This window comes from Panthera leo, chromosome B1 (assembly GCF_018350215.1).
Source record: "Panthera leo isolate Ple1 chromosome B1, P.leo_Ple1_pat1.1, whole genome shotgun sequence".
Taxonomy (NCBI): Eukaryota; Metazoa; Chordata; class Mammalia; order Carnivora; family Felidae; genus Panthera; species Panthera leo.
The window spans coordinates 112,857,418-112,884,935 of NC_056682.1; the positions used below are offsets into that span (position 1 = coordinate 112,857,418).

Genomic DNA, 27,518 nt, shown 5'->3' on the forward strand with positions numbered 1-27,518 from the left:
ATGTGTATCTGATTATAGAACTGTAGTATATTTCTGGAAAAATAAACATTTTATCATTATGAAGTAATTTCTTATCTCTAATAATGTATTTTATTATTCATCTTCACTTCCCTTCAACTTTGGATATAATCTTTAAGAACCAGTAAAATGAATAGAATATCTGCCCCACTAATTTCTGTAGATTGGATGTGAGAATTAATGAGGTCAAATAAGATAAGGAATATAAAAATTAGAAGTCATAATGCAAATGTAAGATATAATTCTGGAGAAAAATATTTTAATTCCACACATTCAAAGACTTTTTAATAGTGCAAACTATCATACATATCCACATTTATAAGACTAGGTAGGCTTAAATGCGATTTGGATATAAATGGTTTAAAAGCTCAATCACAGCCCAGTCATTACCATACTTCTTTAGGTGGTATTTCCTTACCATTGAGGCAACAGGTGGAAATACTAATAAAAGCAGGTGATGATAGTGAGAAATTTTGGAAAGTTGCTATTGACAGAGATCACGTGGTTCTAGAACTCTAATTACATATTCTCTTACCTATCATTAGAAGCCACCACCTGTGTCTTTTGTGCCACTGTCTCCAGTTATAACAAATTAATATGTATTTAAAATTAATGTCCACATTTGACAGGGTATTTCTACTTGGCTTAACAGCTGGCAACAAATGTTAGAGCTAGAATATACAGACAAAGGGGTTATTCTCATAACACATGGTGTATTAATTACTTTTGGGATTATGAAAGTCAACTGAGATTTTCAGAACCCTTATGGGGTTTCTCAAATGCATCCTCTGCTTATAAGCATTCCGCCTTTAAAAAATAGATAAAAATGAAAACAAAACAAAACAAAAACTTTCCCAGCTCTACATAGGAATAGATGAACTGCACACTGTTGTCTGATACTAACATGGTCATTAATTAATGGTCTCATTAATTTTCTTTATCCAATGCATAAAACTTGATGAATAATCGACCAACATACCCCAAACATATATGTCTGAGGTAGTCATTTTAACGTAAAAAATAAATTGAATGGTTAATCTGTCATGATATTTGTGTACAATGCCCCTTGAAATTCTGACCCAGGGGATTAGGGCTGTGCTCTTTGCCCCATCTTCATGTGCCACTTGCCTGGATTCGAAGCAGTACAAACAAGTTTACCATAGTGTAAGCTAATACTATTGAAACAGTGGTCTTAAAAGGGGGCAAAATAATAACATGATTTAATTTTATGGTAAGCATGTACATGCATCATTTCACTTCAAAGCACAACAATCTTATGACAACAGTAATGTTATTCTCCCCATTGTAGAGATGAGGAAATTGAAGTTTAGAGAGATTCAGTAGTTTGAACAAGGTAACAAAGCTAGTAAGCGATACAATGGGATTTAAATCCAGTCCTGTGGACTTCAGAGACCATCTTCTTAACGACTATATTATGTATTGTCATTATATACATAGTGACACCACCTCACCTATGTGGAATTGATGTATCTGCATTCTGAGAATGTAGCCTAGAACAGTAAGGAAAAAATAAAAGGATGCAATATGCCAAAAGTCTAAGGGCTAAATTTATATACTTTACTCACTAAATGTTCTTAAACTTGCCTTCAATATACATTTATTCTCACTTTTGGTTACAATGCTAACTTTCTCGGTTATCTGAACACAAGTTTACAAAACAGAAGCAATAAGGAAGGTGACGAGGAGCTTGCAGGGAAGGTAATTGATAGAGACATGAGAGTTGACAGCTTGAAAGTCTATAAGAAAAGTAAAATATTTGGACTCAAGAACCTTTAATATACAGTAAAGGAGCTCTGATCATCACAAAACGGTAGCATTTTATTATGGCTGATGTGTAATGAAGCTCTTATGTTGTCAAGAAAATGTATACTTATGCTTGATGTGTTTTATAAAATGATAGATATACTTATGCTCAACATGTTTTATACAATGATAGAGAAAGTTATCCTGGACTAATAAAAGAACATTGGGTGTTTAAAGCAGTAAGGCTTTGAGTATCTCAATACCTCAGAGGTAGTAATAACATCTCAGTTTGTATTGGTATTTGCTGTGACTTTAAGTTGTTTTCACACAAAGGATGATTCATTTTAGAGCTAAAGAAACCAAGGTGCATACACTTGACTCACTGTCCAAAATGATTCCCTAAATGTTCTCAATAGCAACAGTTTTACTATACTTTCATTATTCTGGCAGATTAATGATATAAATGAAAAATAGGAACCCAAATAACTCAGGCACTAACGTGGGATTTATAACTCTTAGTTTAGAATGCATCCTAGTAACTGTTTGGAAGATGGTGGTGGAGTAGGAGGACCCTACACTCACCCCGTCCCATGAGTACAACTAGATAAATATGAAATCATCCTACATACACCAGAAGAGGGCCTGAAGACAGGTAGAACAAACCTCACAACTAAAGGTAGAGAAGAAGTCACATCAAAGAAGATAAGAAGTGCAAAGATGGGCTTGGAAAAGAAACAGATAATGGCTGCTGTTGGAGGTGGGGAGCATAGTCATAGAGAGGGGTAAGAGACAGACTAGCACACAGAGGAGCACATGGGGAAAAGGAATCTCCGTATCAAATGGCTTAGAAAGCAAGAGGAGCCAAATTCATGAGTTCTTGCAACCAGCATCAGTTGAAACCTGGAGTTTTAAAGGTCACCATGCTTGCTTCTGGGAGAGCTTGGAGAGCATTGAGTCTGCTCTTGGAGAAAAAGCAGGAAACACCTCAGGAACATACAGCATGGAAACAGTGATCCGAAGAGCACCTGGGGCACACAGTGGGGATATTATTCACTCATCTTGAAGCACATCCCAGAGAGACAGCACTCATGGAGAGACCTCTAAGGGAACACAGAAACTGGCAGGTGCCGTGTCCCTCCTCCACCCCTCAGCATAAATACAGAGCCACTTGTGGGAACCAGCACAGCACTGACACTCACTACCTAACTTGCTTACTGACAAGCCCTAACCCCTGTGGAGCTGCCACTCTCAGTTGTGCTTGCCTCAGTCCCAGGACAGTGGATCCCCTCTACCAGAAGCCCAGCCCAAAGCCCTGTTCAAACCACCTCCTGACCTGGGGATTTTTTCAGAGCCTCAGTTATGGTGGTGGTAGTGACAGGTCTCATTTCACAAACAGACCAGAGCAAACTTAGTTAAAATGTGCCACGTGCAGGCCAGGGACCAAACACTGTTCATAACAGGCAAAGAGCGGCTCTGCAGTCAACTGGTCTAAAAGATAAAGCAGCCGGGACAAAATAGCAGAGCACACATGGCACCCACTGGAGACACTCCAGGAAACACCAGGTCCTGGGAAGCAGGGGCACTGCAGGATCTCTTCTTCATAAGGCCATTGCCCTCAAGGATAGGAGAGGTAGCTGACTTTCCTAACATGTAGCAACAGGCATAGAGACTTAGACTAAATGAAAAGACAGAAATTTATCCCAAATGAAAGAACAGGACAAAACCATGACCAGAGATCTAAGTGAAACATATGTAAGTGACATGCCTGATACAGAATTTAAAGTAATGATCATAAGGATACTCACTGGACTTGAAAAAAGAGTGGAGGACATGAGTGAGACTCTTACCACAGAGATAAGGAATACTATAGCAGAGATAAAGGGCACAATAAACAAAATGAGAAACATGCCCAATAGAATGAACAGCAGTCTGAAAGAAGCAGAAGAATGGAGAAACATCTATCATGCAAATGAATACCTAAAGACAGTCAGAGTAGCAATACTTACATTGCACAAAGTAGACTTTAAAACAAAGATGATAACAAGAGACAAAGAAGGGCACTATATAATAATAAAGCGGATAATCCAATAAGAAGATACAACAATTGTAAATATTTATGCACCTAACATGAAACACCCAAATGCATTAAACAGTTACATCAATGGACAGATTATCTAAACAGAAAATCAATGAGGAAACAATGGCTTTGAATGACACACTATAACAGATGGATTTAACAGATATATTCAGAACATTCCATCGTAAAGCAGCAAATACACATTCTTTTCAAGTGCACATGAAACATTCTCCAGAATAGATCACATATTAGCCCACAAAACAAGCCTTAACAAATTCAGATCAAAGTCATACCATGCATATTTTCGGACCATAACACTATGAAACTAGAAGTCAACCACAAGAAAAAAATCTGGAAAGACCACAAATACATGGAAGTTAAACAGCATGCTAAACAATGAATGAGTCAACCAGGAAATAAAAGAAGAAATAAAAAGGTACATGGAAACAAATGAAAATGAAAATACAATTGTCCAAAACCTCTAGGATGTGGCCAAAACAGCTCTGAGAGGGAAGTCTAGAGCAAGACAGGCCTACTTCAAAAAGCGAGAAGCTTAGCCTTACATCTAAAGAAACTAGGAAAAGAACAATAAACAAAACCTAAAACAAGCAGAGGGAAGGAAATAAACATTAGAGCAGAAATAAATGATAAAGAAACTAAAAAACAATAGAACAGATCAATGAAACCAGGAATTGGTTCTTGAAAACATCAATAAAATTGATAAACTTCTGGGCAGACTTATCATGAAAAAAGAGAAAGGGTTCAAATAAATAAAATCACAATGAGAAAAGAGAAATAACAATCAACACCACAGAAACTCAATTATAAGAGAATATTATGAAAAACTATGTGCCAACAAATTGCAAACCTAGAAGAAATGGATAAATTCTTAGAAACATATAAACTACCAAGACAGAAACAAGAAGAAATAGAAAATTTAAACAGATCAATTAATTACCAGCAACGAAACTGAGGCAGTAATCAAAAAACTCCCAACAAACAAAAGTCCAGAACCAGATGGCTTTGCAGGCAAATTCTACCAAACATTTAAGAAAAGTTAATACCGATTCTTCTCAAACTATTCCAAAATATAGGAAAGGAAGTAAAACTTCCAAATTCATTCTAAGAGGCCAGCATTACCCTGATACCAAAACCAGATGAAGAAACCACTAAAAAAAGAAAACTATATGTCAATATTCCTGATGAACATAGATGCAAAAATTCTCAACAAAATACTAGTAAATTGAATCCAACAATACATTAAAAAAAACCATTTACCACAACCAAGTAGGATTTATTTCTGGGTTGCAAGGGTGGTTCAATATTCACAAACCAATCAATATGATACATCATATCAATAAGAGAAAGGATAAGAACCATACAATAATTTCAATAGATGCAAAAAAAGCATTTGACAAAGTACAACAACCGCTCATGATAAAAACTCTCAACAAGTAGGTTTAGAGGGAACATGCATCAACATAATAAAGCCCATCTATGAAAATCCTGCAGTTAATATCATCCTAAATGGGGAGAAACTGAGAGCGTTTCCTCTACGGTCAGGAACAAGACAGGGATATCCACTCTCACCACTTTTATTCAACATAGTACTAGAAGTCCTAACCACAGCAATAAGACAACAAAAATAAAAGGCGTCCAAACTGGTAAGGAAGAAGTAAAACTTTCACTATTTGCAGATGACATGATACTATATAGAGTAAAACCTGAAAGACTGTCCACCAAAAACCTGCTAGAACTGATAACCGCATTTAGTAAAGTTGCAGTATACAAAATCAATGTGCAAAAATCTGTTGCATTTCTATACACTAATAATGAAGTAGCAGAAAAAGAGAAATTAAGAAAACAATCCCATTTACAATTGCACCAAAAATAATAAGATATGTAGGAATAAACCTAACCAAAGAGGTGGAAGACCTACTCTGAAAACTATAAAACACGGATGAAAAAACTCAAAGGCGACACAGAGAAATTGAAAGACATTCCATGTTTTTGGATGAGAAGAACAAATATTGTTAAAATGTCTATAGTACCTAAGGCAATCTACACATTTAATGCAACCCCTATCAAAATACCAACAGCATTTTTCACAGAGCTAGAACAGATAATCCTAAAATTTGTATGAAATCACAAAAGACCCCATATAGCTAAAGCAATCTTGAAAATGAAAAGCAAAGCTAGAGGCATCACAATTCCAGAATTTAATTTATATTACAAAGCCATAGTAATCAAAACAGTATGGTACCGGCACAAAAACAGACACATAGATGAACAGAACAGCCCAGAAATAAACCCACAGTTATATGGTTAATTATTCTTCAACAAAGCAGGAAAGAATGTCCAATGGGAAAAACACAGTCTCTTCAACAAAAGGTGCTGGGGAAACTGAACAGCAACATGCAAAAGAATGAAAGTGGATCAGCTTCTAACACCATACTCAAAGATAAATTCAAAATAGATTAAAGACCTAAATGTGAAACCCAAAACCATAAAAATCCTAGTACAGAGCACAGGCAGTAATATATCTGGCATTAGCTGTAGCAGCTTCTTTCTAGATATGTCTCCTGAGGCAAGGGAAATAAGAGCAAAAATAAACTATTGGGACTACATCAAAACTAAAAGGCTCTGGGGCACCTGAGTGATTCAGTCAGTTAAGAGTCTGACTCATGGTTTCAGCTCAGGTTATGATCTCATGGTTTGTGAGATCAAGCCCTGCATCAGGCTCCGCACTGATGGTGCAGAGCCTGCCTGGGATTCTCTCCCTATCACCCCTTTCTCTCTACCTGATCCCTGCTCACATGAGTTCTCTCTCAAAATAAATAAATAAAAACTTAAACAAAATAAAAATAAAAATAAAAAGTTTCTTCTGCACAGCAAAGGAAACAATGAACAAAACTAAAAGGCAACTACAGAATGGGAGAAGATAATTGCAAATGACATATCCAATAAAGGCTTAGTATCCAAAACACGTAAAGAACTTATAAAACTCAACACCCAAAAAACAAATAATTCATATAAAAAATGGGTAGAAGACATGAACAGACATTTCTCCAAAGAATACATACAGATGGTGAACAGACCCATGAAAAGATGTTCATCATCACTTACCATTAGGGAAATGCAAATCAAAACTACAATGAGATATGGCCGCACACCTGTCAAAATGGCTAAAATCAACAACAGAAGAAACAACAGGTGTTGGTGAGGATGTGGAGAAGAAGGACCCTTCGTGCACTGTTGGTGGGAATGTGAACTGGTGCAGCCACTCTGGAACACAGTATGGAGGTTCCTCAAAAACTTAAAAATAGAACTACTCTGATCCAGCAATCACACTACTGGGTACTTACCCAAAGAGTAAAAAAACACTAATTCAAAGGGATGCATGCACCCCTATGTTTATTGTAGGATTGTTTATAATAAACAAATTATGGAAGTCGCCCAAGTGTCCACCAACTAATGAATAGATAAAGACGATATGAGATACACACACACACACACACACACACACACACACACACTGGAATATTATTCAGCCATAAAAAAAGAATGAAATCTTGCCATTTGCAACAACATGGATGGAGCTAGAGAGTATAATGATAAGCAAAAAATCAGTCAGAGAAAGACAAATACCGTATGATTTCACTCATTTGTGGAATTAAAGAAACAAGACAAATGAGCAAAGGGGGGGGAAGGAAAGAGAGACAAATCAAGAATATACTCTTAAGTATAGAGAACAAACTGATGTTTGGAGGTGGTGGAGGGAAGGGTTAAATAGGTGGTGGGGATTAAGGAGTGCCTTTGTGATGAGGACAGAGTGATGTATGGAAGTGTTGAATCACTATATTGTACACCTGAAACTAACATAACACTGTATGTTTACTAACTGGAATTCGTAAAAAAAAAAAAAAAAGAATGCATCCTGCAGGCTTAATTGTTGAGTGGGCACATCTTCATTTTCTACTGGCCCACCAGAAATGGAATTGAATCATGCCAGAATGGCCAAATATTCACTGCAGAAGAAAAAAAATATATGACCACCAGTTAGGTGGTTTGTTTTGTAATTTATATGCTTCCTTAAAGTCTCTGTTTCACATATATGCATGATTAACATAATACTAAATGTTTTATCACATATTTTCCTATCGAGCTATATTGTTGCTAGCATATGGCTACTAGCTACAGAAGTCCTATGAAGTTCCAAATGGGGAAGTACTTTCTGCTTCAGGCATGTCCAAATTTGAAGAGCTCAAGATGAATCAATGCATAGAACTAGGGTTTCTCATTTAAAGATTTGAAAAAAGAAAGAAAAAGTAAAACAAAACAACATCTTGCCTATCACAGCTACTCAAATGACTAAGTATTTTCCTTTTCTTCCAAAATTATTTTTAAAGATTTATTATTTAGTGCTTTTAACACATTTTCAATTATCACACAATAATCATTTACTCATATGAAAATGATATGAGTTGGAAATCAAGGCTAATAGGTGAAACTGGAACAATATGGTTTTAAAACAATATAGGGTACTAAGCCTTCATTAGATGCTAGAAAAAGAGGGCAGAAGGCTCATTTTATATGTAGTAGGCGACATTTAGTCAAATAGAATCACAATCAGGCATTGTGCCCAATGAGATCGTAAGAGTCAAGAAATAAAAATAGTCTGGGAAAAAATGCAAATCAAACATCTTAGATGAAAATGCTCTTTTCTAAACATAAGTTTTTAAAATAGGATATTTCTGGTAGAAAAGTGGAACCACAAGAAAAGAAGCCATCTCTTCATGGTGACTTGTTGATTAAAGAACACGAAGTACATTTTTTCTTTAATCTGACCAGGGAGCCAATGTTACAGCCTGGTTCAGGACTTCACATGCTCCCAATTTATGAAGAATCAGGTTCACTGAAAACCTTGAAGGAAACAAGGGTTTTCTGGTTCAAAGGTAATGTTATGTTATGAGCTACGGTGGTCTCATGTCATCTCTTTAGTTATCATTGAAATCCTAAAAGAGATAGTAAAAATTTTTAAAAATGTATACTGTATACCTTTAAAGCTTCAGAAATGCTCACTTTTGGAAGAGAAATAGGATTCACACTTAGGAATATAATTTCCTCATAATTGGGAACATTCTGAGTATTGTTTTCTGAGGTCATTTCACTCATTAGGAAAAAAAAAAATAGATCTTATGATCCTTCAGGGTATTGGCTGTCAATTAAAGCAAAACTTAATACGGAGTACAGAAAAATCTGAATTAACTGGAAGAGGGATCATACTGAACAATTATCTAAGTTACCCTCCTCACCACCAAATCTTTACCAAAATATCTAAGTATCTACCCAAAGAGTTGTGCTTCAGCTCCTTTTTATTCTGACTTCCGGTATAACCAAAGTCTAAGGAGTTGAAGAGAAACACAAGAAAAGATAAGCAAACGGATTAGCTAATGCATTAACAGAATAATCCAAAAGCCTAAACAGTCTACACTTACTGTATCAGGTTGTATAATGGTAGTAACAATGTCTTAGCTACAAGAATGAGATTTAATTAGAAAACGTTGTGTAGTTTTACTTTATAAAGTTACAATGATAGATTTCAAAATTATTTTTAGAAGTGTAAAAATAGGAAGCTTGGCAAATCACTTTGGTTCAACTCTAATATCCCTTAGACTATAATTTATTGCTTAACCAGGAATACAATAAGATGTTTATGTTTATAATGATTTTATTTAAATAATTAGTAGAGATTGATTGTTCAAAATGAAAATAAATCTGGAAATTTGCTTACAATCTCATATTTGAAAAAGGTAAAAATTCTGTGCAAACGCATGAAGGAAAAATTTACCATTTTCATTGAAAAAAATTCCATGGGGAAAGGATAGCAATGCTTGAGAAACACCGATGTCTCTTGGGTAATGTTTTAAAATAAAATATTTTCATTCAAAGATTTTAAAAGAGAAAACATAAGCCAACTAATTCTGAAGAAATCAGATTCTCAGTTGGTACATTTTTTGATTTGGTTTTAAAATTTCATTCTGTGAGATTACCAGCATGGACCACACCAATGATAAGTTAAATGCCCACAATGTATCATACCAGTAATTTTAATATTCTAATCATCTTATGAGATTGAGCCAAATGTTCTGTCCAGATAAAAGGAATTACCTTACAACTGACCGAGCCAGTGTGTTTGCCTACTTTAACCCCAGATTTCTTCTGGGGCTGCAGAGAAAAAAAATATCTATCTGCATTGACTATTGAAGACAACACAGTGTACCAAGCACTATGTGCTTTGGTTTCTAATGAGTTACCTAGTGATTCTCACTGTGACTCTTACTTGAAAATCTGCAGCGGACTGCTTGGAGGAAGAAACAAAAGCACAACTACCTATTTGTCTCCAGGATACTGAGTAGGTGATTAGTGGCAGAGATTGTGAAACCAAAATCTGTATTTTCTCTATACTTTTTGAAGTGAAATATTACTGTCTATCAATACAGTTTATACCTCTTGACCTTCCTTTCAATTCCAGTGTTCACTGAGTCAGCTTCTTTTGGTGTGGTAGATCTGAGGCCCTTTGTTGCAATATGGGGTTTGCTGACAAGAGATATTGTGACTTCTCAACCCCCAGAGCAATGGGCTGTGCCTCACAGGAAGGGAGATGAAAACCCCACTGCATTCCGTGGGGACCAGAGCCTTTATCACTGGATGGTGGAATGCAGCAGCCTTGCTCTCCGCCCATGTACACCTGGGGTTCATTTCTCCGTGATGGCAGTTGCACTGACCCTATACAAAAGGAAAAAGGAATTTTAGGATTCACATCATTCACAATATCCAGCAAGAGAGGCCCTAATAATAGTGATTGGAGAGTAGGCCTAAAAGATGAGGCACAAAATGAATCCATTCTCAGACTACCTGGATCCAATATTTTTAAAACTTGGTTGGATGAGACAAATCAAAGGCAATACTACCTGACATTCCATTTTAACTTTCTCTGTGCACTTCTCTCCCCATCTGGGAGACTTGAGAACAGAGGCCAGATTTTAAATGCACTTGCATGCCTATGCCCTAGCATGGCACTTGGCCCCTAGCACAGTGCTAACTTAACCTGCACCAACTGATGTTGGTTGAGGTCAATGAACATGGTTCCATGGATCCACCACCAGCACAGCCTGTATTTTAATGGTTTTTCCAGGAGCAGAGAAGGAATTGGCTCAGAGCCAGTCTCAATCTTTTATCTCATTCTCCACTCTATTTCCTTACTGCGGATCTCTTTGTGCACTTTCACCACATATATTTATGAGACAGCTGGACATGATTGGGGGGTGTGATCACTCATACTGGGAGACAGCTTTATGAATGGCCCACAGAGAATGGGTCAAACTGCAGTAGAGTGAGCAAAAAGGGAGACATTTTAATCTCTTTCTGTGTACTCAGCTAACCAAGTTCTTAGTTCTTTCTTGAGTTTAACCATACCTTGGTCAAATCACTGTGCTACTGATTAACTGGCAAAATTATACGTACCTTGACAGTGAATTACTTATGCAATAAAGAATTTGATGCTTTTACCTCCTCAAGAAAAAGTAATATGTAACTACAAGGTACTCCATTACTTTCTAATAATGTTAGTAATAACAACAAAACCCAAGTAATGTTTGAAAATGCTAAATGTGTTCATTACACAAGTAACAACACTAATAACAGTTTATATGTAAAACTATATTTACTATAATTTTAATATTCAATTCTTAAGTGTACCATAATATCCAGGGCTTTCCTCAAGGAAAAAAAGTTTTACTGAATTTGGGTTACATGACAATACATGTATGAGACAGAAGTGTAGAGTGAGTTTTTCAAAACAAGAATCCCATGTTCTCTCCATATGGATATCTGAAGAGGAGAGTATGGTAACAAGCATATTTACAAAAACCAAATGTCAAAAAATATAAGTAGAGTTGAAGCCCCTCTCAGCAGAGAAACTTTATGTTGGCTCAAAGTTTCTTTGAACCTTTCTAACAGCGTAGGATTCAAAACATGTTCAACTTTGCCCCCTGAATTATGAAATAAAACTGACATCTGAGACCCATGCCCAAGATGTCATAATGCAACCCTTGGCAAAAGTATTATTTTAAAGGGTGTCTAACTCCATTTCCACGTGAAGCAGACTGAGTTCCAGAGAAGCCTGAGAACCTGGGTTGATTTTATGGCCCCTCTCCCAGTAGCCATGGACTTCACAGATGGCCAGGCATCTGGCTGAGGGCTAGCTCCTGAGAAGACTTGAACACTCCCAAATCCCCAGGAGGACCCCCAGATCAATTTGAATTCAGAAGAACCTTCCTAGTAGAACACAGAACACATTTTCTTGGAGCCATTTATAATTTCACCGGAACTACACCTACAGCTACCAATACAGATCCCAAACCCCAAGAATGACCTCAAAACCCAACTTAATTCAAATAAGGAGTCACTCATTGTGTGCTTGCTCCAAGTGATCTAGCAGACTGGTATGTGACCAGAGTTTTGAGCAAACGTGCTAACCTCACATAAGATAGGAATCCAATCCAAACACATTTCTCTAAGTTCTAGGGCATTCCAATACAACCCAGCTGCTTGCATAGCTTATACAGCTTAACCATTGTTTTTGTGCTTCTTTGAGACTTTCACATTAAGGAAAACATTCAGGATCCAAGTAAAGATAGCCATTCACCTGTCTCCCGAGAGGAAAACTGGCTAACATCTGCTGCCTCACTGTCCTTGAGGGCCATAGATTGACTTCCATTCCTGAGATTTTGGTGTTCTTTTATAACCACAAACTGCAGAGAATACAAGAGAGGGAAGGAGAGAGAGGACATTGCTATAATTCACAAATTATCTCAACATACATTAAACCAAAGTCTATGGCTTCGTTATGTTCATCCTATGGAATGTGAAAGTTGAAAGGCCCTGCCAAATTTATTGCTCTTGCTAATGGAAAATCCAGGAGCCATACTACTCTACTCATACATACTAGCCATTTAATAGAGAATACTCTATTAAAGCAACTAGGCACTACCAATGGCTTTAGTGAAGAATCTATTCTAATTCTGGAATCCCAACTTTTGGGTCATGGATCCCAAGGATACCACTGTTTTATTTTAAGCAATCCAAGAATCCATAGTGTTCTAACCATTGCCCAAGAGCCAAATAAGATCTCATATGTGTATGTGATCCAATGTGTTCAAATATGTGTATGTGTTTAGTTTATAAAATTCATTTAAACCTGCTACCAAGTTCTAAGGAATTTGGGGTCATTAATGGGTAATAATAACTAATAGTAGAACTACTATTTTTCAGGGATCCACCAAATGCTTCTTCATAGTTGAAGAGCTTGGGAACAAGAATTCTAAAAGGCAGGCCCAGAAAAATCCAGCATTTCTCTTTGGTCAAAAAATTGATTATTTTGTCCTTATGGTATTATCCACAATTGACTGGGCACTTGCGATGCAGGCTAACCAGAGTTCACTGGCTCACATTCACACTAGATAGATTAGCTATTAAAATAGATCAATAAAAAAAATAGATCAAGGGGTGTTTGTGTGGCTCAGCCGGTTGAGCATCCGACTTCGGCTCAGGTCATGATCTCACAGCTTGTGAGTTTGAGCCCCATGTCAAGCTCTGTGCTGACAGCTCAGGGCCTGGAGCCTGCTTCAGATTGTGTCTCTCCTTCTTGCTTTCTGTCCCTCTCCTGCTCATGCTCTCTCTCTCTCTCTCTCAAAAATAAATAAACATTAAAATAAAGAATTGGTCACACACACACACACACACACACACACACACAAAGATCGATGATAAAATTAAAGAAAATAAGTTATCTCATGTGGAGGACAAAGGATGTAATTTGCAAGTCCTTCCTCACCAGTGAGTAACTCAGCAGAGGGACTGCCCCAAGATTTTAGCTGATCATGCTCTGCTGGCTCAGAAATGGGCTTTCTACAGAAACGAGCCCAGACTCAGAAATACAATGAGGAAAAGGGAACAAAAAAACCTCCCTGCTAATATTTCCCTTTGAGAAAAGTATAGGAAGAATAATGAGTAGGGAGAGAAATGTTGGTGAATCCCATGAACATGTGTTTTCATTTTCTTATTTTCCACAGTGCTAATTATCCTTCACTGCTTTCTCTTCATTGATGGTCTCTCTGTAGCAATATATTGCAAAAGCACTACATGACCCACTGTTTAAGGGCGCATACTCATTATTTCTGACTGAAGTCAAAATCCAGTCCTCTGCACTGCAAATTTTCCAGCCACATGTGTTTCTTCCAGAAGAACATAAGCCCTAGAATTCTGGGCTGAGCTGGGGAAGGCAGCTGATAGAACCAGATTCGGTTCTGCTCCTTCTCCTGCTAGTTCAGATGCTCAGCTCTCTCTCACTCCCACTAATATCTACAGCAGCAGTTGGTGTCGATGACAATTACAGCAGACAGGACGGCTAGGGGGACAGAGCTCAGCAGCCTGAGACCTCCTAGTATAGCTCTTAGCCAACAAGTTGCTCATAACAGTGGCAAGTGTTTTTGATTTTTTAAAAACTAGATAGAGATTGTTTCTCTCACTCTTCCATGATTTCAACAACATGAATTAAACTTGCTACCCAAAACCTGAATGAAATACCATCTAGACCAACATATGCAATAATGGTCATTTAGAAGTCTGCATAGTCATGAGGTCTCAAAGAACTGAGGACATTCTATAGGTAAGTCCACCCAGAAGCACACACTTATTAAATCTGGAGATACAGAAGTGGTCTCAGAGGCCACTGAATCCAAACGCCTCAGTGTCCTGAAGAGGAAACAGGAGTTAAATGACTTGCTGAAGATTAGACAGCCAATTACTAGGAGGGTAAAGCTAGACTTCACATTGCTTACTTTGTTTGTGTACTCAAGTTTCAGCCAGAAAATAAGTATACACTGAATGCCTATAAGAAGCAGGGACAATGATCACCTGTTGGTAAAATTGTGGCCATGAGAGAGCTATTCTCTGGGAAAGCACAGTGAAGTGAAGGTGGGGGAGTGGGGAAATGGTGTGGGAATGGAGGCAATCTCCACCCTTCCGTAATATCTTCCTAATAATCTTTTCCCTATTCGCCCGCAGGTTTCAATCCCACCCCCATGGATCTGCCACATATTCCAGCCTTATCTGCAATGTATACAACAAATATTGCCAGCAGTACACTAAACTAGTCAAGTTACTCTGACAGGTGTCTGGAAATGGAAATTCCAACAGTTTTAAGAGAGCTGAGCCTATCCCAAACTTGTCGTGTACTGTTCCAAGATCAACTGCTGAAGTGGGTGATTTATGAAGCATTTTGAACTTCCCAATCATTATGCTTTTAGGAAAATGTGTAGATTTTAAAAAAAGAAAGAAAGAAAAGAAAATGTGTAGATTTGCCAGATAAAATATAGGACACCGAGTTAAATTTGAATTTAAATTTAACATTCAGTGCTAAGTATGAATTTAACTAGGTATCCTATATTTTTATTTGCTAAGTCTGGCAACAATTTTGCTGCTGAATTTTACAGATTTAAAAATGTATGTGAAGAAAAGAAATATTAAGAAAATTAGAGCATCAGCTGTATTTCAATAAATAAATAAATACATAAATAAATAAATAAACATCTACAGTGAGAAACCAGAAGAAGAAAGAAGATAAAAAAAAAAGAAAATGAGAGCATAATCTTGGGTTTTTAAGACATCCATTTGAAAGAGATTACCTAAAAATTGGGAAAGACTTTTAACATCACCCATAAAAGTGTAAGTTATAGAAAGAAGGTACATGACAGAAAAAAATAATGAGAAAAAAATGAACTAGGATCCATATGAAGCCAATTTCTTGCTTCATGTCCTTCGGTCACATTACCCAAGGTTGGGGACAAGAGGCCATCCCTGCCTCGCTGTCTGTAGGCCTACTAACTTCTCTGCTCGACTCTTCATAAGGATTCTTCAAATTTTTTGATGGTAGCTTCTTAGTTCTGCAATAAAGCCAAAATGTGAGACAATTTCAAAACAAAACACAACCAGAGCCCTTTTAGCGATGGTCAGGGACAACCGCTTTTGCTACTGAAACATAGGTACTTACAATGTATGAGAGAGAAGAAATATTAAGAAAGCTAGGAGCATAACTTGGGGTTTTTAAGGTATTCTTTTCTCTGGAACTTTCCAGATGATATTTCATTTTTTCCAAGGTTCTCTGAGATGTTGTGGGCCAGGGGGCAGGGAGCCATGCATTCATTCACTCATGTGTATATACTGACTACTAACTATATCCCAGGTACTACCCTAGTACTGGGGATAAAGAAGTGGAGAAACAACAGCAAAGTCTCTACCTTAATGGACTTACAATTTGGGCGGCAGGGAGTGTCTATGGAAATAATATCACGGCAACTATGACACAGGCTATGTTAGCTCCATTTTATAAGTGAAGCCAGTGGGACTAGAAGATAGCAGTGACTCACGCAAGGCACACAGCTACCAAAGGCAACTTAGGAGTTGGGTCACAATGACACAAAACCTAGGCCTCTTCCATTGGCCTGGCGCCCTCTGCTGCTCAAAAGCATCAGATGCAAGGACACACAGTGGAGAACCCAAGAGAATACTATCCCATACTTGCCAAGCTGGAAAACAGAATAGGTCTCTCGCCTCCAAATCTAGCTTTATAAACACTTATTTGTTTGACAAACATGAAGCACAAAGTCTATAGAAGGCATGGTGTCATGCACTGAGGGGAAGGGAAGTTAAGGGAGGGAGATCTAATATTAAGCTGCAATCCCTGTCTCCAAAGCAGTAGCCTCTAGAGGCAGAGAGATGGGTACATAATGTATTGAACAGCCATTTAACGCAAGGCAATGAAGGAAATGTTATGGCAAAGATCACTAGCCAGCTCAAGATTCTGAAACAGTGCTGCTGTCTTGGGCAGGTGGCAGCTAAGTCCCTCTAGGAGTGTGACCATCTATCAAATAGGCCTGCCTGGACATCTGATCAAGAGTAGTAAGGAAGGTAGGCACTCCTATGAAAACCATTCTAGAAACTGTGAGTTCAGTGTGACAGATGGTACTGGGTGGTGGTATGGGCTGTTACTGTTTTTAATCAAAGGCATCAAGGAAAATATTGAAGCAAGTGGATAATAGAAGCAGTTCCAAGTTGCAAAGTAACAAAGTTATAGGTTGTGACAGAAGTCTTCCTGTTGATTTTCTTACAAGGGGGTCCTTCCAAGAAATCAAGCTTTATGAAGTAATATTACAACATTTAAAAAATTACTTAGTTCCACAAACAAACTTTTGAGAGATATACCAAAGAGTGTTAAGTGCTCAATCTAGACAAGACATGCAAGGGGTAATACAAAAGGAGGAAACAACTGATTATAACTCTTTAAAGAAAATCATTCAGGGGCACCAGGTGGCTCAGTCGGTTAAGCATCCAACTAGGCTCAGGTCATGATCTCACAGTTTGTGAGTTCAAGCCCCATCTTGGGCTGTGTGCTTACATCTCAGACCCTGGAGTCTGCTCCAGATTATTCTGTGTCTCCCTCACTCTCTGTGCCCTTCCCCTGCTCACACTCTGTCTCTCTCTCAAAAAATAAACAATATAAAAAAATTTAAAGAAAATCATTCAACATGCCTAAGATCTGTACTTACTGGTATACTTTAGTGACATGACAATATTTAGACAAGCAGTTTTAATTTGATCTTCTCAGAATCAATATAGCAGAGTACAAATGCAGTCAAACACATAGCTGAAAATTTGGGTTATCAGTTCCACTGACCAGAACTATTAAGTAAGTAACCATAGATTTGCTCAGAAAGAACTTTGCAGCTCTGGATGCATTCCAGTAAAAAGTAAAAGAAGGCGTTCTGATGAGTTTTTTTGTGTGTGTGTGTGAAGAAATAGTTCTTATCACTTTTGACTTAGGTAAATGGGGGTCAGAAGCCAAAAATGTTCTTATTTGTATATAAAGTCTACACAGACCAGCTGAGCTGGTCTTTGAGTTCTAAGTCCAAAAAGCCAGCAATCTGACACTAGCTTTCAACCCAGAGCTCTGAAGAACATCAACAGAACATAAAACTTATTTACTATGTCATAGCCCATAGAATAAGAAAAAATACTTAATAATTATAGCACACATGAACTTGAGTTTCTTGTTTCCATTTTTTCTACACTATTTGCCAAGCATCTACTTTTCTTTCGACATTCTGTCCAATGGAATAAATCTTGATTATTCGATATTCTTTCCACAAATCCAGTACCAGGCTAAAAAGTGAAATGGTTATTGTTGGCACTCTGAATTACAAATTTCAAGTTTGTGCTTGAGAATCTTGTCTCTCAAGATGTAAATAAAAGGGTTTAGAACGTGTTAGTCTTTAGGGAAAGATTACAGTTCCTAAAAAAATCATCATCTTAATAACATATAGTGTTTATTAAGTCCTATATGCCAGTTCTACACTAAACTCTTTACTTAAATTAATTCAATTAATTTTACAATAACTCTTGAGATAAGTACTGTTCTTTGCTTCCATTTTATAGCAAAGGAAATTAATGAATACAAAGGTTTTAGATAACATGCCTGATGTTACTTAAGCATGACAGAGACTTATACCTGTGTAGTTTGACTCTTAGAGCCCATGCTGTTAGCCACAACACTAAGATATAGCAGAATCTCAGACAAGCACATCTTGGATGACATTCTGAAATTCTCCACAATGCATGACACTAGCCTCCTGAGTGGTTGTGTAGCGCTGGTAAACGTGATTGGATTTTTATCTGCAGATGGTGGGATAGGTATTTCCTACATTCCCAGAGAACTGGGACTGCTAAATGAGACTTAGGCTCTTTAGCCATATAATGATGAAACTGAATTAGATAAAAAGTCCTCTTTACCCCAAACGTGTTTTGACTCAATAGTTTTGTACAGCAGAAACTACAATAGCACATAAAATGCTTTTCAACATTGATGATGGTGGAGGATGATGTCATTTTTTAAGAAAATGGAAAATAATGGGGGCACCTGGGTGGCTCAGTCAGTGGAGCATCTGACCTCAGCTCAGTTCATGATTTCGCTGTTTGTGGGTTCCAGCCCCACGTCAGGCTCTGTGCTGACAGTTCAGAGCTGGAACCTGCTTCAGATTCTATGTCTCCCTCTCTATGGCCCTCCCCCTCTCACACTCTGTCTCTCTCTCTCTCTCTCAAAAGATAACCATTTTTTTAAAAAAAACTTTTGATGGAAAATAAGCAAACAATGTGATACCTATTCCTTCACCTTAATGTAGCATTATTTTTTTAATTAAACGTATAAATATTTTTGTTCCACAGTTTTTAAGTTTCACCTTGAAATTACTCAAAAAACAAAACTGAAGGAACTTCTGGGTGAGGGAAAATACTGATTCTCTTGAACAGAAGTAATAATTTGCAGAAAATTGACTCAGTGGAAGACAGCCATGAGAAATTAATTACATAGCCTATGGGGGGAAGCATGTGATGCTAAGAGAAAAAAGTGGAATGTAAAAATGCATTATGCTCAGTTAACAGCCCCATAAACAACACAGATACATTGACAAAGACTGGAGTGGAACGAGGAAAAGTAAAACCACTGATGTTTCAGAGCAGTGAAATCCTGAGACATTTCTTGTTGTCTTTTATTGTTAACCACACCTTTTAAATAAATGTAGCAAGTCTGTAACAAAAGTTCATCTCAGGGAGGCAGGCATTCTCCTGGGAGGAGCAAGAAAGAGGTTGTAACGGAGGGGCCCAGGGGGCTCAGTCAGTTGAGCTCAGGTTTGGGCACCGGTCACAGGTTCATGGGATCAAGCCCCTCATGGGGCTCTGTGCTGACAGCGCAGAGCCTGCTGGGGACTCCTTCCCTCTCCCTCTCTCTCTGCCCCTCCCCCGCATGCACACGCGCGCTCACGCGCTCTCTCTCTGTCTAATAAATAAACAAACACTTAAAAAAAGGAAGTGCCAATGGATAGAAAAGGTCACCTGTAGCAGTGCGCCCCCCAAAGCCCCAGCAGCAGCAGCAAGACGAGCGCCACCACGCAGACGGCCACCACAGTGACTTGCCGCTGTCTCCCTTGGCCAGCGTGGCGCAGTTCCCATTTCAAGTCCCGGTGCTGACATCGCTCCCCAACATAGCCAAAAACACAGCTGAAACAACACACAAACAGAGGTCAGCAGTAAGCCCTGGCCAAAAACACTTAGAGTTTTCAGATTCGATATCCAGCTGTCTTTCAACCTCTGCATTTCCAGGCTCAGCTCTTTAGAAGCATATGGAAAATCCATCAGGGGTCAGTTGAAAGCACTCTGATTTACACGTTAATGCGGCATGGACTTCCCCCTTTAGTCTGTTTGCCCTGGGATGGATGGGGGATTATTTGCATACCGCCTCTATAAGGCATTGCAGAACATTGATTAAAGATCAGCTTCTGTTAGGCTAAAATCCTGAGGAGCTACCTTTAAGACCAACACAAAGCAACTCTGCCCTAAGAGCCAAGAGAGTTTTTAAACAAATGTTTGGCTAGATTGCAGTGAGTGGAGGTCAAAGGAAGGAAGAATTTGAAGGCAGGGCCCCTCACTTGAGACCAGGCTTATAAAAGAATGTGTAGCCTCTGAACAGGAAGTACAGCCTAGTCAGCTGAGGAAACATTTCTTTCTTTTCTTTTTACAATTTTTTTAATGTTTATTTATTTTTGAGAGAGAGACAGAGAGACAGAGCGTGAGCAGGGGAGGGGCAGAGAGAGAAAGGGAGACACAGAATCCAAAGCAGGCTCCAGGCTCTGAGCTGTCAGCACAGAGCCAAACATGGGGCTCAAACTCACAGAGTCCAAGATCATGATGACCTGAGCTGAAGTCAGATGCTTAACTGCCTGAGCCACCCAGGCGCCCTGCTTTCTTTTTTAAAAAATCACTACTCAAGAGAAAAGGTCTTAGTGACAACATGTGAACTTTTGTCTACTTTCTTCAAGGGAGAAAAAAACTAAACGGAGGAAAAGGGGCATGCAGGGGCAGTATTTCATTAGTGAAACTGTAACTAGCATTACCAGCCACCAATATGCTTGTCAACCTTTTAGACAAAAGTAAATGAAACAATGCTGCCATCTACTGGGAATGTATACTTCCAGAAATTATGGGATCTTGGGTACAACAACTATATTCTATTACTCTTTGCAAGGGCATAAACTTTAAAAAATATCCTATTAAACATTTTGAGATACCCACTTGTTAGGAATTTCTTCCCCCCTTGGCCCTGGATCAACTATCTATTATGTCCATATTGTCCATATCATATGAAGGAATGAATACACAGGGAATTGGTACTGGTCCTCGTGATGGGAAGAGACAGTATGGAAAAAGCATTGGATGGAGCTCCAGAAGATCTAGACCCTAGGCCAAGCTCTACCTCGAGTTGGTCACAAGAGCACTGGAAAGTCACTTTCAGAGAGAGAGGGAAAGGAACTCGCATTTGTTAAGTATCCATGTGTCTGACACTGTGCTAGGCACTTTTACTCATTTTACTTTCAATAGCAAATTCCCATTTTATAGATGAGAAAAATGAGACTCAAAGGCGGTAAGTAACTTACACCAGGTCATACAGCTAATGAATGGCAGGGATTTTGTTTGTTTGTTTGTTTGTTTGTTTGCTTGTTTAGTAGAGCTGACACACAATGTGACATTAGTTTCAGGTGTACAACATGGTGATTTGACAAGTTTATATGTTTGTTGTGCTCACCACAAGTGTAGCTACAATCTGTCACCATATATCACTATTACAACATCAGTGACTATATTCCTTATGTTGTGCCTTTTATTCCTGGGACTTATTTATTCCATAACTGGAAGCCTGTGTCCCCCCATTTCCCTTCACCCATTTTGCCCAACCCCTCCATCTCCCTCCCTTCTTGCAGCCATCAGTTTGTTCTCTGTATTTATAGGTCCGATTCTGCTTTTTGTTTACTCATTTTTTTTAGATTCCACATAGGAGTGAAATTATATGGTATTTGTCTTTCTCAGTCTGACTTACTTCACTTAGTAGAACATACTCTAGGTCCATCCATGTTTTCTCAAATGGCACATCTCATCCTTTTTGTGGCTGTGTCATATTCCATCACGTGAGCACACACACACACACACACACATACACACACACACACACACACACACACACACACCCCACATCTTTCTTATCCATTCATCTATTACTGGACACTTAGTTTGCATCTATACCTAGGCTATAATAAATAATTCTTGCAATAGATGTAGAGGTGCATATATATTTTTTGAATTAGTGCTTTCATTTTCTTTGGGTAAATACCCAATAGTGGAATTATTGGATCATATGGTATTTCTATTTTTGATTTTGGGGGGAAATTCCATACAGTTTTCCACAGTGGCTGTACCAATTTATATTTCCACCAACACTGTATGAGAGCTTCTCTTTCTCCACATCCTTGCCAATATTTGTTACTTTCTGTCTTTTTTATTTTAGCCAGTGAATGGCAAGTTTGATCTAAATGGTTTTCTGATGTCAGAGCCAGTGTTCTGCTGCATTGGGCTACTCCCAAAAAGGTTTTTTGAGCTGTCTGCACCTCTGAAAAGCTAGTCTTCTAGAGGCACCTGGGTGGTTCAGTTGGTTACGCATCTGACTTTGGCTCACGTCATGATCTCACACTTTGTGAGTTCAAGGCTTGTGTTGTGCTCTGTGTTGACAGCTCAGAGCCTGGAGCCTGCTTCAGTTTCTGTGTCTCCCTCTCTCTCTGCCCCTCCCCCCCCCCATGCTCTTCTTCTGAAAAATGAATAAACCTTAAAAAAATTAAAAAATTTTAAAAAAAGAGAGAGAGAGAGAGAGAGAGAAGCTATTCTTCTAGAATGGACCATGAAAGAGAGGATAGGATCTGAGTGTAGTAAGTATAAAGGACCATCAAATTACTCCATGCTTTCCTGGATACTGTTTTAACTCTAGCTATCTTTGGTTATAGTCCTTTACTACCAATGCCTAACAGCCTCTTTTAAACTGTTGGATATTAACCTCAGAGATTTTAGGGTCTCAAGGAATATGCCAATCACATGGGCAAGAGTGCTGGGGAGCCAAGGCAAGCTGTAATATCGACGCCTTTCTGGGCTGTATGAGGCCCAGAGCAGTCAGTTAGCATTTCACATGGATGAGCCACCCACTACTAGTTCTTTGGGTTATTAACTAGCCCTGTTAAACCAAGCAAAAGATTCCTGGGTTTATTTATTCAAATAAATTTGAACCTGAGTTCATTTGTTTAAATAATTTTAAGAAATTCTGGACTGAAAAAAGGTTCACAAGACTTTTTCACATTGTGGTGTAATATGATCAAGAACTGAGGGCTAGAGTGTGTAGCATTTCCCAAACTGACTTGACCACACAACTTTTTTTCATGAAACATTTCACAGCACTGGAGTTGGGGGATCTTGATCTTGAGAAGACCTGGCCAGAAGGATGTGGGGTGGTTCAAAGCCAATACAGAGTAAACGAGGACCTCCACTTAGCTCAGGAGGCTTGGTCTTCTGAGACTCTCCACACCAGGGAATCTTTGAGGAAGACATGGGGTGTGGAGACATCAGTTCTCACATCCTCTGCACCCCCAGGGAACTAGGGGATCTCTGTATTGAGGGGAGTTTCCATCACCTGCGAGCAAGGACAGTAGAACAGCCCTTTCTAAACCTGCTCACAGTGTTAAGAACATTCTGCAGAATGATGCCCATGCAGTGTTTCTAATAAAAGTTAGACTGGTGCACACTTCTAGAGATGTGTTATTGTAGAATTTTTAAAAATACAAGGTGAGATCAGCAGGGCAAAAGGAGGAAAAGGTTCAATGTTTGATTAAACCACACTTTTATCAAATGTAGAATTCAAAAACAAAGTTGTGATCTAGATTAATGGGAACTCTGGTGATATTTTAAATATTGCTTTTGATTAAAGGTCCTCAAATGTGAGTGTTATCTCTAGTTTAATTGTCATTTTGTAGCAACCCATGTTTAAAACACTATCAGGGAATAAGATACTTTCATCAGGATTTAATGACAGAAAGAAAAGCAGCATACTAAAGAGTTGATTAATCATTTAATGAATTGATGCTATTGGGTCAAATGAAAATAATGTACTAAATGCAATACGTAATTGTGAAATACCTTTCACATTATTGTAATGTCTTTTATAATCTAAAAGTAAAGTATCATAGAGAAAAACAAACCGTGACCTAATAAATTTATCTCCGTAATTTCATTATTTTGGATAACAAGAAATTATGAACAAGTAAAAAAAAAATGATTCTTATTAACAAAAATCAAGGATAACTACTGTGAACATTGGATTTATTTTAGAAAATTACAACATGCAAATATGAATATGAAAAGGCACCTGGGTGGCTCAGTTGGTTAAGCTTCTGACTCTTGATCTTGGCTCAGATCATGATCTCACAGTTCGTGGGTTGGAGCCCGTATCCGCCTCAACACTTAAGTGTGGAGCCTGCTTGGGAGTCTGATCTCTTTCCCTCTCCCTTTCTCTCTCTCTCTCTCTCTCTCTTTCTCTCTCTCTCTGATCCTCCCCCACTTGCTTGCATGCTCTCTCTCTCTCAAAATAAATAAACATAAAAATATGAATATGAAGGTAGAATTCTATGAGAATTGAGTCATTTTCACTATATTCATGAGCATTTTTCATTATTTTTGTCTAGCTGACACAATTTATAATGCAAGACCGTTCACTTTGTCACATGATATAACTTGTTCTTCTAACAATTTAGACTATGCTTCTGCTGATTACTATTCATAAAATAATAAAAACCTTTAAGCTTATAGCATGTATTCATGAGGATCAGAATATTTTATCACGTCTTCCTCAGGCACAGAGAAAATCATCAATGAGTCAGGTGTCTAGCCATAGGAGACCTATTTATTTTTCAGTACCTATCAGTTCCCCCTGATTGACTGCAAAATATAAGACCCATTAAGAGTAAAATTTGATGCGGAACTAGATACTGTGAGTGTGGTTTTCTCAAAAGCTCCAATGGAAATGTTTTCTGAGTAAGTTTGGTAGAGGGACCTATGGTATCAGGTCACCCTCAGACCTGCTTTTCAGTTGACCGTGTCCACCGTGAACCTGTCATGGGGACAAAAAAGGAGCAAGGGGCAGCAGGTGCCGCTTCCAACACTTGTTACTAAACCACAAAAAATGTAAACACCAACTATTAGAAAATGAAGAAAGATAATTTCTTTGCTAGTTTTGAACACTGAAGGCAAGAAGTTCAATGTGAATATACAATAGTTTTGTAAATTCAGAAACGCATTGTGGGTGTTCTCCATATATGTGGCAGAAAATAAATCAAAAGTTTTAAGGGATTCTTTCACAAACCCAAGTTTTCAGCCAGAACGAGAGGGTTATGCCCCAGACTGTACCATTAGTAACATCAAGTTAAGTAAAAGGGAAAATCACCAATTCTTTAAGTGTATATTTACTGTTGGCAGCTTGGCGGTGGGCAGGGTGATGTGTAGGGAGGGTGCAGCGTGTACGCAAACACAATTTCTATGTGTGTATTTATATATTTCTACCTAGCAAAAACCTACTTATAGAAAACTCTCCTTGACACAAATCTTATCAATTAGCTAAAAGTTACAGACTACAATATCATATCTCTGTGCCACCACAAAGATAGCTCGACTTACTTGCATGCGTATCTGTCCACTGCTTCAATATACATACACACACCGTTATAGAGGCAGTACCCGTCATAGGATGGGGGGCATTCCTGGTAACTGTTTCTCACAGAATAGCGGCCATCCTCCATGAGAACAGAAGGAGGAGTAGAGTCTACAAGAATCAAAGACATTACTCTTACTTTCTGAAGTGATTAGATCTTTCCGGTCTTAATATCAGGAATTAGTCTCTGTGAACAACTTGTGATACAGTGTCCTTTAGGGACAAGAATCGTCACAAGTGACTCTAGTTTCACTTTCCCAACCAGACTTCATGTCATTCACCATGAAGTCAGCCATTCTTTCTTTGGGTTCAGTATTATCTGACAGAAAGCATAATGGAAGCAAGTAAGAGATTGGTCAATTCTAAATAATTCCATGAATCCCAAGTCACTGGTCTCATTATAAAAGTGCATCTGTCATCCACAAACACACACTAACTGTGTAAAATGACAGATAGCTTTAAGAGGGTCTTACTGAACAACAACAGATCTTTTTATGGCTCATCAATCACCCACCAGTATACAATCTATTACCCCCAATACCCTGAAAGCCTCAAAAATTTCTCCCATGCAATGCTTTCTTCTAAAAATAATTCAACTTTCAGGGGAACCCTCAAAGACAAGACTACCAACTTTGACAGAAAAGAAATGTTACCATAAGAGAGGGAATGTCAAAGTGGTAAAAATTCCTTTTATTGAACGATTCTCTGCTCATTAAAAGGAAAACATTAGGATGTGTAGCCGACTATATAAATATTAGTAGTCCTTCAATAGTTTTAAGAAGAGCAAATTATTTGAGAAAAATAATGTGTTAAAAAAAAAAGATCTGGGTAAGTGCAGAAATTTCCCTTCTTGGGGTGTTTTCAGAGCTGAGACAGGTGAATTGCTGGCAGTGGTGGGGGAAGAGTCCCTGATCCTGGTTTCCAAGGTTGGGGTGAAGGCAGCTCCCTTGTGGGGATGGTGAGAACATACTGCCTGTTGGAGAGATGCTTGAGGAAGCAGAAGTCAACCATTAACATTTAAAAAGGAAAAAAAAAGAGATGAAGTTCTAATTCAGATCAAGAAATACTAATTTTTAAGGTAATATTTTAAAATCTTTAAGAGTGATTCAAAATGCTAAGGGTCTAGATGTCCTTCCTGGCCTGCTTTGACCTGCGAAGTTTTTCCAGCAGTCCCAGAAATCAACATTACAAATTAAGACATTAGTCACATAGTTAAAGAAAACCATCTGTATTCTCACCTTTATTGAATTGTAGTGATAAAAACAGAATTTATTCCAGATGCTATTAAATTAAGAAAATTTGGACTATTTCACATTCTCAAGCTTAGTATCAACCGAATCAGGAAAGTAAACTCACCAGCCAATTGAATCCAATGATTTTCCAGAATCTCTAGGGCAAATACTTTGGGGTACAGAATTTTCCAAAATTAAGCCCCTTCCTTGGATTTAGACCACCCACCAACCTACCAGGACATATCTGTCCAGGTTCAGACAGGGTGCCGGCACACATGCAGGTGTAGTTTCCCTCTGTATTTGTACAGGTGGCATTTTCCCCACAGGTGTGTATGCCCAACTGGCACTCATCAATATCTGCCAGAAAAAAAAAAAAAAAAAAGGAAGTAGGGAGGAGAAAAGTGAGCTGCAGAGGAGGAAAAAGGGTTATACTATTGGAAGAGCCAACATTCTGGGAGGGGAACATATTCAACTTTTGTCATGCTGCATGCTTTCGGAGCCTTTGCATATTTTGATTAAAAAATTATATCCTGGGGCACCTGGGTGGCTCAGCCGGTTAAGCGTCCGACCTCGGCTCAGGTCGTGATCTCACAGTTCGTGGGTCGAGCCCCGCGTCGGGCCCTGTGCTGACAGCTCAGAGCCTGGAGCCTGCTTCAGATTCTGCATCTCCCTCTCTTTC

At 38.4% G+C, this 27,518-nt stretch overlaps 1 protein-coding gene across 4 annotated transcripts in view; it reads right to left on the reverse strand.

Annotated features, from left to right (window-relative positions):
• Positions 1-248: 248 nt before the first annotated feature.
• EGF (epidermal growth factor) overlaps positions 249-27,518 on the reverse strand; it is a 105,175-nt gene continuing 77,905 nt past the window's right edge. The window contains exons 19-25 of one of the 4 annotated variants that reach the window (XM_042935684.1): positions 27,074-27,196; positions 25,574-25,718; positions 19,868-20,032; positions 15,756-15,867; positions 12,570-12,675; positions 10,370-10,648; positions 249-2,807 (exon numbers count right to left, since the gene is read on the reverse strand). In XM_042935684.1, coding sequence (XP_042791618.1) covers positions 10,398-10,648; positions 12,570-12,675; positions 15,756-15,867; positions 19,868-20,032; positions 25,574-25,718; positions 27,074-27,196 — 902 coding nt within the window. In that variant the 3' untranslated portion in view covers positions 249-2,807; positions 10,370-10,397. Of the gene's footprint in view, positions 2,808-8,891; positions 10,649-12,569; positions 12,676-15,755; positions 15,868-19,867; positions 20,033-25,573; positions 25,719-27,073; positions 27,197-27,518 lie in introns of those variants that run through there. The other 3 variants (XM_042935683.1, XM_042935685.1, XM_042935686.1) reach the window with 3 other exon arrangements.